Source organism: Mobula birostris, chromosome 1, assembly GCF_030028105.1.
Source record: "Mobula birostris isolate sMobBir1 chromosome 1, sMobBir1.hap1, whole genome shotgun sequence".
Taxonomy (NCBI): Eukaryota; Metazoa; Chordata; class Chondrichthyes; order Myliobatiformes; family Myliobatidae; genus Mobula; species Mobula birostris.
The window spans coordinates 140,776,440-140,788,603 of record NC_092370.1 but is presented as its reverse complement, the minus strand read 5'-3'; the positions used below and the strand labels follow the sequence as shown (position 1 = coordinate 140,788,603).

Below are 12,164 nucleotides of genomic sequence, written 5' to 3'. Positions count from 1 at the left end.
GGAGCCTTTCCAGAATTAGAAGACTTCAGCACCCTGCAAGATCATAATTATCAAAATTGTGTTGGATGGAAAGAAATGGATAAAGATGAGTTATAGAGTCATGGAGAACTACAAAGTAGAAACAGGCTCTTTGGCCATCTAGCCCATGCTGAACTGTTGTTCTTCCTACTCCCATTGACCAATACCAAGACCAAATCCCTCCATACCCCTCCCATCCATGTCCTTATCCAAACCTCTCATAAATGTTGCAATTGAACCTGCATCCACCTCTTCCGCTGGCTGCTTGTTCCACAGTCACACCACCCTCTGAGTGAAGAAGTTCCCCCTCCCCCCCAGGCTTCCCCTTAAATATTTCATCTTTTACTCTTACCCTATGACCTCTAGTTCTAGTCTCACCCACCATCAGTGGAAAAAAGCCTGCTTACATTTACCCTATCAATGCACCTCACAATTTTGTATACCTCTATCAAATTTCCCCTCATTCTCCTAAGCTCCAGGGAGTAATGCCCTACCGATTCAAACTTTCCTCAAGTCCCGGCAACATCCTTGTAAATTTTATAGGTACTTTCCTGTATGTAGGGAACTAGAACTCAAAGTTCAAAGTAAATTTATTAAGTACATGTATGACACCATATGCCACTCTGGGATTTGTTTTCTTGCAGACATACTCAGTAAGTGCAAAAAACATAATAGAATCAATGAAAGACCGTACCCAACATGACGGACAAAAACCAAAGTGCAAATGCAAACGAAAAGAAGAAGTAATAATAATTATCAATAAATATTGAGACCATGAGACAAAGAGTCCTTGAAAGTGAGCCAATAGGCTGTGGGAACAGTTCAGTGATGGGGCGTGAACTTATCCCCACGAGTAATAACTGCTCCTCAACCTGGTGATCTGAGTTCTGAGGCTCCTGTAACTTCTTTCTGATGGGAACAGTGAAAAGGGAGCATGACCTGGGTGGTGGGGGTCCCTGATGATATATGTTGCTTTCCTGCGACAGTGTTCCATGTAGATGTACTCAATGGTGGGGAGAGCTTTACCCGTGATGGACTGGGCTGTATGCACTACATCTTGTGGGCTTTCCCATTCAAGAGCATTGGTGTTTCCATACCAGGCCATGATGCAGCCAGTCAATATACTCGCCTCTGCACATCCTTAGAAATTTGTCAAAGTTTTAGATGTCTTGCTGAATCTTTGCAAACTTGTAAAGAAGGACAAGTGTTGTGTGATTTCCTTGTCATTTCATTTACACACTGGGCACTGGACAGATCCTCTGAAGTTCCTCCTCCCGAAGTCAATAATCAGCTCTTTAGTCTTGCTGACATTGAGTGAGAGGTTGTTGTTGTGGCACCACTCAGAGAGATTTTCAATCTCCCTCCTGTATGCTGATTCATCACCACCTTTGATTCAGCCAACGTCAGCGGTGTCATCAGCAAACTTAAGTATGGCATTTGAGTTGTGATGAGCCCTCCCAGTCATAAGTATAAAGCAAGTAGGGCAGGGGACTAAAAACACAGCATTGTGGCACACCTGTCCTGATGGTGATTGTGAAGGAGATATTGTTGCCAATCCAAACTGACTGGTGTCTACCAGTAAGGAAATTAAGGATCCAATTGCACAAGCAGATTTTGATGCCAAGATCTTGAAGCATTTTGATTAATTTCGAGGGGATGATAGTATTGAATGCCGAGATGTAATTAATAAATTGCATCCTGGTGTATGCATCTTTGTGTTTAGGTATTCCAGGGTTGAGCGAAGAGCCAATGAAATGGCATCTGTTCTGGAGCTGATGTGCCTGTAGACAAATTGAAGTGGATCCAAGTCATTTCACAGGAAGGAGCCGATATCTTTCATCAGCAACCTCTCAAAGCACTTCATCACAGTGGATGTAAATGTTGCTGGATGATAGTCATTGGGCAGGTTGCAAAGCTCTGAGGCACTCATATAATTGAAACCTGCTTGAATCAGGTGGGTACCTCAGATTGCCAAAATGAGTGATTAAGGATTTTGGTGAACACTCCAGCCAGTTGATTAGCACAGGTCCTTAGTACTCAGCCAGGTATCCCATCTGTTCTGGATGCATTCTGTGGGTTTCACCTCCCATGGAACTGCACGCAATACTCGAAAATTGGCCTCACCAACGCCTTATACAATTTTAACATAACATCCCAACTCCTGTACTCAATACTTTGAATTATTAAGACCTATGTGCCCAAAGATATCTTTACAACCTCATCTGCCTGGGATGCCACTTTCAAGGAATTATTGATCTGTATTCCCAGATCCCTCTGTTCTTCTGCACTCCTCAATGTCCTACCACTCTCTCTTTGGGAGAACAAACCAGTCCTCTCCTGGATTATTCTCCTAAAGTTCAACACCTCACACTTGTCTGCATTAAAGTCCAGCTGCCGTTTTCCATTTGGTCGTGGTCCTGCTGCAAGCTTTGCTAGCATTTCTTGCTATTCACTATGCTCCATATCTTGGTGACATCTGCAAATTTACTGATCTAGTTTATCATATTATCGTCCAAATCATTAATACAGATGACAAGTAGCTCTGATCCTTGGGGCGCATCACTAGTTGCAGCGGGGCAACAGTGAGAGGGGCAACTGTCTACTATCACCATCTGGCTTCTCCCAATAAGACAATGTTGAATCCAGTTTCCTACTTCATCCTGAGAGCCAAGCAGCTGAACCTTTTGGATCAGCCTTCATGCAGACTTGTCAAAGAACTTCCTAATGTCCACTGCCTTTCCTTCATCAACTTTTCCTGGTAATTTCATCCAAAAGATGGTTAGACATGATCTATCACATAAAAGTCGGTGTTGTCTGTCCCGAATCAGGCCCTGTCTATCCAAATACTTATACTGAATATCCTGTCACTTAGAATACCTTCCAATAAAAAGGATCTAGTGCTTTCCTGGCCTACATAATGAATAAACTCTTCTCAGGCTTCCAGCCAGGTATAGGTATCTATTTAACCAACATTTCGATGACAAGCTGCCATTTTCATCAGCTTTGTCATCAAAACATCAGTTAATGTCAATATCTGTACCCGGCTGGAAGCCTAAGAAGAATTTATCAACTTTCCAATAACTTACCTGCTGCTAGACAACAAACTTATGGTTCTTCAATTTCCTGGCTTATTCTTAGAGTCTTTCTTGAACAAAGGAACAATATTAGCTACCCTTCAGTCAAGGATACAAAGAAATTACTCTGCTCTTACATGTTGGTTAAAACTATCCCTGTTATTGTAGATGTAAGCACGAAATTTGTACAATCGTCATGATGGTTAGACCTGTAAAGTGAACACAGTGGCTTATTGTGGATGGCACTTGGACACCATTGTAAATGAGTAATGTGATGAGGCTACTCTTTATCTATTTGGGTCATCATTTAATTGTCTTTATTTCATTGTTCTGCCTGACCAGCCTTAAACAAGCTGTACAGTTCAGAGAACGTGCTCTCCGTTGTCTTCTTGCCCACACTGCCATGTCTGGAAAGGTCAGCACACCTTTGCACTGCTTTATACAGTTGGGCTTGCAGTGGGTGGTACACTCTGAGTTCACTCAGCTGGGGTGAGAATAAAGGACGGAATATTTTATCACAAATGACCTGTGAGAACAAATAAATAAATTAGTCAAATTTAAGCAAGCGTTTTATAGTGATTCACCCACTGCTGGAACAGAAAAACAAGGCCAAAATATTGCAAAACAATTGTAGGTTACTTAAGGTTGTCATAGCTGGGGAGGTAGTGGGGATAAGCGCCCATCACCCATTAAATATTTCCATGTGTCTCAAACAGCCTTTTTTACCAAGTCCAGCTCCTGGCCTTCATGTGTGGCCTGGCCACTAAGCCCTGCAGAGCTGTTCCTACCGATAGGAGGAGGAGCGAAAAAGGGCTACTGGTGCCTTAAAACCAATTATTTCAGACAGATGGAGGGGGGGGGGGGGTTGTCAGCTCACCTAGGGGAAGGAAAGCTCTGATCTCAAACCTCCGCTGCCTTGCAGCTATACCTACTCCTGGGGAAGGCTTCGGGAGTAAACCCCGAGGAAAAATTTGGAGCTAGAGTCTCTATGGCTGTTTTACCTTGAGTCTAACGCAGACTGGCAACTCCTACGATGCTGCTGGTGCCAAGCTGTATTGGTCTCTGCCATTCCTTTGGATTCATCAGCTGTGTGGAGAGGAGGAGTGTGCTGCAAGGGAAACCACTTGCTCCCATATCATACTGCCCTGGCTTGCATATCATGTAGACAGCTAGGACACAACATATTGTACTGCCCTGGCTTGCATATCATGTAGGCAGCTAGGACACAACATATTGTACTGCCCTGACTTGCATATCATGTAGGCAGCTAGGACACAACATATCCTACTGCCCTGACTTGCATATCATGTAGGCAGCTAGGACACAACATATCCTACTGCCCTGACTTGCATATCATGTAGACAGCTAGGACACAACATCCACGGTTCAGCCCAACCAATAGAAAGCCTCAGTTATTGAATTGTTATGGATAGTGATTCATTCAGCCTATCAAGCTTATGCCAGCTCCTTGTAGAACAAACAGATGAGATTCCAGGGATGCTGGAAATTCATAGCAACACACATAAAATACTGAACCTGATGAAGGGAAACATCCACTGTTTATTCCCCTCCATAGATGCAGCCTGACCTGCTGATTTCCTCCAGCATTTTGGATTCTTGTAGAATAATCTACTTTGTAGAGCAGGGACACAGCAGCAAATCAGGCCACTTGGCCCATCAAGTAAGCTCCATCACACCATCATGGCGTGTTTAAAATCCCTATCAACCTCATTGTCTTACCTTCTCTCTGTAACCTTTGATGTCCTTGAAGAAGAAAGCCTTTAACCCTGAGTGCAGTCATCGGCACGCCGTCTTTTGCCGGCTTTGCTCTTAGCAGGCTTTCTAATTTTTACGAGGCCGACGCTCAACCCAGCACGGATGGAAAGTATGCAAGGGAGCCGGCTGGACTCGAACTCGGGAGCCTTCGCTCTGAAGTCCGGTGCTGATGCCACTACACCACCAGCCGGCCCTTTGATGCCCTTACTAATCAAGAACTATCAACTTGCTCTTTAAATATACCCATTGTCTTGGCCTCTACAGCTGCTCCATCCTCAGTCCCATTCATCTGTTCTTCTCCTGTAGCCCTGCAAATTTATTCCCTCTTAGGTCTGCAACCAGTACTTTCTGAAAGTCCTGGCTGAATCTTTTTCCATCGTCCTTACAGGTAGTGAGTTTCAATTGATAAGCATTCTGTGCAAGAAAGCTTTTCTTCACTCTTCTCCTCTCTCCTTTGTCCATCACTTTGCTTCTTGCTTCCCTGGTTCACCAATGACATGCAAAAGGGTATCCTTTCTATCATGGAGTTGGAAGACTGTGTGGGTGGGTGGGTGAACGGAAGGGAGGGTGCAAAGGAGGAAAGGGGCTTGTTTTGCTGTTGTTTTGTTGCTTGTTATGTTCCGTGTGGCTCTGCTGAGCATTCGGGGCATGTCACGTGATACTAGAATGTGTAACAGCACTTGCGAGCTACCCCCACCACGTTCCTAGGTGTGTTGGTTGTTAAAGCAAACAACACAATTCTCTGTATATTTTGATGTACATGTGACAAATAAAGCTAAGTTTTATATTTATCTTTAGACATTGTGATTATTCTACATTTATAATAATTTATAAATGACCAACAGATCTGAGCTGGAGTGATAGGTCTATAGGAAAGCAAAAATGGATTGTGCAGCATTCAGGATCAATTTATTTCCTACCTTTGTCTACCAATCCAATATACTACTTCCTATTGCACGTGAAACTCATTCATTTTTAAAGGTAGAATCATTCTGTTCTAGATTAAAGATGGAGTAATATATGGAAAGTTTCTAGGAAGAATTCTTTCCGAGTCAAAGATTTCATTAAATATTGAATGTGAAAGCTGGAGACACGCACACAAATGCATTTGTGAGTCTGACCTAACACTCTGTAGATGGATTCATCTGGGCTCTGTGGGCATTAAAATTTCAAAATAATCGTTATGGATGCCCAGAGAGAAAAATACTGCCAATGTAACAAATCTACTCTGATCAAGGCAGTCACATCATAGACCACAGAGCAATACAGCACACTACAGCCCCTTCGGCCTATGATGTTATGCCGACCTTTTAACCTACTCTAAGTTCAATCTAACCCTTCCCTCCTATATAACCCTCCATTTTTCTATGTGCCTATCTTAGATGTCCATAATCTATCTGCCTCTATCACCATACCTGGCAGGGTGTTTTACACACGCTCCACTGAATTACCTCTGGAATCCCCCTATACTTGCGCCCATTCACCTTAAAATTATGCTTTCTCCTATTAGCCATTTGGCCTTGGGAGAAAGTCTCTGTCTATCCACTTGATCTATGCCTCTTATCATCTTGTGGACCTCTGTCAAGTCACTTTTCAACCTCCTTCAGTTTAGAGGGTTATGGAAAATGTTTGCTCTGTGGTAGCATCTATGATAGTGCAGAAGGCTGGGCTTTAGATCCTTGAGGCTCTGATGGGGAGACTGAAATCTACATAGGCCAGTTAGTTGCACTCCAAGACTAATAACATCATAGAAGATTTTGCTGCTGGTGTCGGGGAGGCTTTACATGAGTTTGGCACTGGGAAAGGAAATTTAACTATGTTTGAAAGGGAAGAGCAAAATAACATGAAAACAGGAGTTTGTAAGTGAGCCTGGAAGACAGAGGAATGAATTGGAAAACAGTGAGAAAAAAGCTGGGAAGAAGCATTTTTTTCCATATTTGAGAAGAAGTGAGGGCAGCATCAATGGTAGAGAAAGGGAAACTCCATTCTTTGAAGAAGGAAGACATCTCAGATGTTCTGGAATGGAAAGTCTCAGCCTGAGAACAGATGTAATGGAGACAGAGGAATAAAAAAAAAACAGAATAGCATTTTTATAAGTGACAGGGTGGGATGAAGTACAATGAAGATGCTTACCCACAGCTCCTCCATTTCCTGGACATATCTCAACATATGCCCTCAACATATCTTCCGGTTGTCATGATATTAATAGAGTTCCCCTTGTCCTTACCTACCAACACATGAGCCTCAGCATCCAGCACATCATTCTCCATAACTTCCACCATCTTCAGTGGAATCCTACCAATAAGCACATCTTTCCCTTCCGCCCACCTCCACATTCTCCACTTTCTGCAGGGATCGCTCTTTCCGTGACTCCCTTCTTCTTACGTCATTCCCCACCGATCTCCCTCCTGACACTTACCTCTGCAAGCGGGACAATGCTACATCAGCCCCTATACCTCCTCCCTCACCACCATTCAGTGTCAGGACTGCACAGGCAGGCACCTCTCAGTCTCCATCCAGTTAACAGGAATCACCTGGCACTCCTTTCCAACTCATCACCTGCAGCCTATGTAAACCGAGCTCCCACCTACAATCCTCGTTCACTCAAATTAAACAACCAGCCTCAACCAGTTGCTCCTAGCTTCTGTTAACCTTGTTGCCTTGCTGTGTTGAGAATCAGTTCTCCCTTGTTTTGTGATCTCTCATAGCTTATTATTTTGCAGTTTCTTATTAAAGTTATTGCTCACTGCTAAATCACCTCTGCTGCTCTGCATTTGGGTCAAGCCTCGACATTAGTTCAGGATCCAGAAGCAACAGGAAATCATTAACCAGCTTCTCACCATTCTCTTCCAAATCTGTCTTGATACAGAAATCCCATGACAGTCAATGTCTTCTCTCTAAACCCTGGATTCCAGTGCCCAAATGCTTTGAAGGATTATCAACGCAATGCTGCATTCTCCGGTCTCAGAGTGTCTTACACTTCGAGCTCCAGTCATCTCTGTATTCTATAGACCAAGCCAAGATTGCCTTTGTCACCTCTCTCTCTCGCGATGGGATGAGCTCTAACCTGGGCCACTGCTAACAGGGACAATAAAACCACCATTTCCCATAAATAGGAATTTATTGCTGAGATGTGCTGGGTTGTCAACAATTCAGAAAGCGGAAAAGGGCAGCAAATTGGATACTTCACTTGCATCAAAAGAACGCTATGTCCGGGAAATGGCACCATCAGATAAAGATGAGGGGCCTTCTATCTGGTAAGCTCCCTCCAGCGTCTGATTCCAGAACCATAGCCCAACTCACTGTCTATGTCCTCCTCCACACCCCGACAGCTCTATATACATAGGAAATTCTGGTGGATTCCCATTCAACTGGTAATTGTCTGGCCCGGACTCTGTATGGGTAGCTTGGACACTCTACTAAGCTCATCTCTCACCTCTTCTGCATCACCACCATTAGTGGACATTCCTTGGGGTCTGGGATGGTCAGAGTGCTCACACCGCCTGTGTACATCAGCATTGGAGAGCACCGTGAGTCCATCCAATTCCTCCTGATTGACTCTAGGCGAGGCTACAGGACAGAACACGAGACTCCTGGGCAAGACGAGGGAACTCCTGGACAGGATGAGAACACGAAGCCTTGACTTGGTACTCAGGAACCTCAGAGCCTTGGTAAACTTGGGAGACAGGAACGCAGAACACAGAGCCTTGGTAATCTTGGGAGACAGGAACGCAGAACACAGAGCCTTGGTAATCTTGTGAGACAGGAACTCAGAGCCTTGGACGAGGACTGGATGCTTGGAGCCTTGGACGAGGACTGAATGCTCAGATCCTTGCACTTGAGAGACAGGAACATGGAACACAGAGCCGAGACCCCTCCATGGGAACAGGAATTAGGGCCAGGACTCGTACACAGGACACAGAGCCAGGACCCCTCCTTGGGAACAGGACTTGGGGCCGGGGCTCTACACAGAATGTCGAACAAGACGAGATGGTTCTCAACTCTAAGTAGCGGCAAACGGCCGGATCTACCTAGCGAAGGCGTGGACCCAGAGACAGTTCCGAACACTAGGTAGCAGCAAATGGCCAGACCTACCTAGTGAAGGTGTGAACACAGAGACAGTTCAAAACAATGATAGACAGTTCCTTATTTTGCTCCAGCAGTTGAACTTGACAGCAGTGCAGGCGAAGTTTGCAGGTGAGGGTTACAGGTGAGGCAAGGCTTCAGGTGAGGCAAGGCTTCAGACACAGGTTGCAGGGCAAGGCTTGAGGAGGAAGGTGAAGGGAGGGGAAGGAAACAGTCCAGCAACTGAAGCTTCTTCTTCCTCCTTGAGTTTTTATGGCAGTTGGCATCCACACTGTTACATTACTACCATCTCCAGGATTTATTGTACCTCATTTTCCATTCACTTTAAAGTCGTCTTTCCAGTCCCGTCACCCTTAAAAACCAAACAACCATTTCCTCCCCTGATCATTCTCCCCACATTCCAATAAACCTTTAACACTGTTCTCTACCAGTCCTATTTTGCGTAATTGTTGTAACATTTGTTGCCTTTCCTGTGCAAATTTCCTGCATGAAATAGGGATATGCTCTACTGTTTCAGTCTCCTGACATAGATCGCAAAAACCTGTTGGATGTTTATTTATGATGGCCAGAGTACCGTTAAGGTTGCTGTGCCCAATTCTCAGTCTACTTATGATTACTTGCTCCTTCCGCTTTACTCCCCTACTTCTTCCCATATCTACTCTGTTCTGAATTGAATGTAAATGTCTTCCTTTTATTGCTCTATCCCAATGCTGCTGCCACTGTTGATTTATCCTTCTCCACACTATGCTCTTCCCCTCTGATCTTGATAGCTTAATAATGACTGCTATAGATCCTTTTTTGACTGCTGCTTTTGCCCGCCCATCTGCTGTCTCATTTCCCATAATACCCAAATGTGCTGGAACCCACATGAATGCGATATTTTTGCCTTGTCTAGCCAGTCTCGAATTTGCAAACAGGATTTCATAAAGCAGATCCTGGTGACCTCTAGCTGTACCCACCTTAATGCTTGCAAGGGCCGATATAGAATCGCTACATATCACAATATTATTACAATCAACCTGCTCACTCCATTCTAGTTTAACAATATGGCAAACATTTCAACTGCATATACACTCAAGCAATTAGGTGTTCTCTTGCTAATTTCCACTCGATAACTTGGTACAACAATTGCAGACCCTATTGCACCTGTTTCTGGATCCTTTGATCCATCTGTAAAAATCTATATGCCTTTATATTTACATTCCCTATAACTATGATATTCACTGAGTATATCAGCCGTCTTATTACTGTGTTCAATCTTAAGCAATTCCAAATCTACAGAGGGATTTTCTAATACCCAGAAATGTCTGACAGGCTACACCACACTTGGACAAAACTCTTTATCGTATACACTCATATCTTTTGCTGTTTGCTCTCCTGTTCAGCCAAAACTATCTTTTTGTGTCCTCTCCTTCTCCCAGCATGTCTGCAACACCCTTTCTGTAGGACGGCTATCACCATGCCCTCTTAAATTAATTCAGTAATTGGCCACAGCCCCAATGACATTTCATTTGCTTCAATCTGGAGTGCACACATTGGGGAAGTTCTAACTGCTCCCAAGCACACCATTGGAGCCCGAGCTTGCATGATATCCAGTTCTGCTAGCACAGATTTTGCTGCTGACCCATATACAATACTTCCATAGTCTAACCTTGATCTTATTAATGCTACATAAATATAATTCAGTGATGCAAAATCAGCACCCCATTCCAATCCAGCAAGACACCTCATGACATTTATCACATTTTTACATTTAGTAACTACATATCTAACATGTTCTTTCCATGTTAATCTCAAGTCAACGTGCACTCCCAAAAAACGAAAACTTTCAACTCTCAAGCAACACACATCAAGATTGCTGGTGAACGCAGCAGGCCAGGCAGCATCTCCAGCATCCGCAGACTTCCTCGTGTTTGCGAACTTTCAACCCTCTCCAGGTTACTTTCACACAGATTCAAATTAAGTCCCTGAACTTTTTCCTTGTAAAGAACATGGCTTTTGTCTTCTCCACTGAAAATTTAACACCTCACTTTGTCCCCCACTCTTCAACTTGATTAATTCCATCTTGCATTTCCGTAACTATATGTTCAATATTTCTCCCTCTTTTCCACAAAGCCCCATCATCTGCAAACAATGACCTCCCCACTTCCGTTGGAATATTTGTGAATGTATCATTTATCAAAATGAAGAATAAAATTGGACTCACTACACTCCCCTGAGGCATCCCGTTTTCTACAACATACTGGCTTGATAGCTCTGATCCTATCTTCACCTGAATAGTTCTCCCGTTTAAGAAGTCCTTAACCCAATTGAACATCGCCCCCGCCCCGATTCCCATTAAATGTAGCTTGATTAGGAGACCCTCTTTCCATAACGTATCATAAGTTTTCTCAACATCAAAAAAACTGCAACCGCTGTCTCTTTATTTACTTGAGCTTTTCTTATTTCATCCTCTAGACACAACACTGGATCCATAGTATTCCTTCCTTTCCTGAACCTGCTTTGATACGTAGCCACCATACTTCTACTTTCCAAGAAGTACACTAACCTCTCATTTATCATACCTTCCATAAGTTTACAAACATGTGACATCAAGGTAATTGGCTTGTACTTTCCTGGCCTGCTGGCATCTTTCCCAGGTTTCCTTATTGGAATAATTATTGCCTCCAGCTCCCTGGTATTCTCCCTTCATCCCAGACTTTGTTATACAGAAGTAGTAGTTTCTCCAGACTTCCTTCACTCAAGTGCTTTATCATACCATAACATATTTCATCTTTACCTGGTGCAATCTCTCCTGTTTTAACTAGTGCCTTTCTTAATCTCCCATGCTGAAAGGGACATCTGGCACACCGTCAAGGTTAGTTTTCCTACGTAAAGCCTCCATATTTTCAGCTTTTGTTCTCTCTACCTCTTCTTCCCTTCTCAGACAAATTATTGGAACTATGTACCATAACAAAAGTGTTTGCCAACGACTCTGCCTTTTCCTTATTTGTTACTGCAGTTACATTTCCATCAACCAGAATTGGGTACCTCCACTCTCTCCTGTCCCCTCCCATCCTTTTTATCATCCCCCACACCTCGCCTACTTGAGTTGTGTTTCCGACTGAATCACAATACTTTCTCCAGTGCGTCCTTTTAGCATGTTTTATAGTCCTCCTTACTACTGCCTGTGTTTGTTTGTACTGAATCATATATTAGAAATTATGAGTT

The 12,164-nt window shown here is 43.6% G+C and overlaps 1 protein-coding gene across 3 annotated transcripts in view; it reads right to left on the bottom strand.

The window, feature by feature from the left end:
- Positions 1-377: 377 nt before the first annotated feature.
- The window catches only part of dipk1c (divergent protein kinase domain 1C), a 43,114-nt gene continuing 31,327 nt past the window's right edge, over positions 378-12,164 (bottom strand). The window contains exons 4-5 of one of the 3 annotated variants that reach the window (XR_011888116.1): positions 3,090-3,618; positions 1,717-2,955 (exon numbers count right to left, since the gene is read on the bottom strand). Coding sequence is in view for 2 of the 3 variants with exons in the window: in XM_072274529.1 (XP_072130630.1) it covers positions 1,443-1,799 (357 nt within the window). In the remaining variant the exon portion in view is untranslated. Of the gene's footprint in view, positions 3,619-12,164 lie in introns of all 3 variants that reach the window. The other 2 variants (XM_072274529.1, XM_072274593.1) reach the window with 2 other exon arrangements.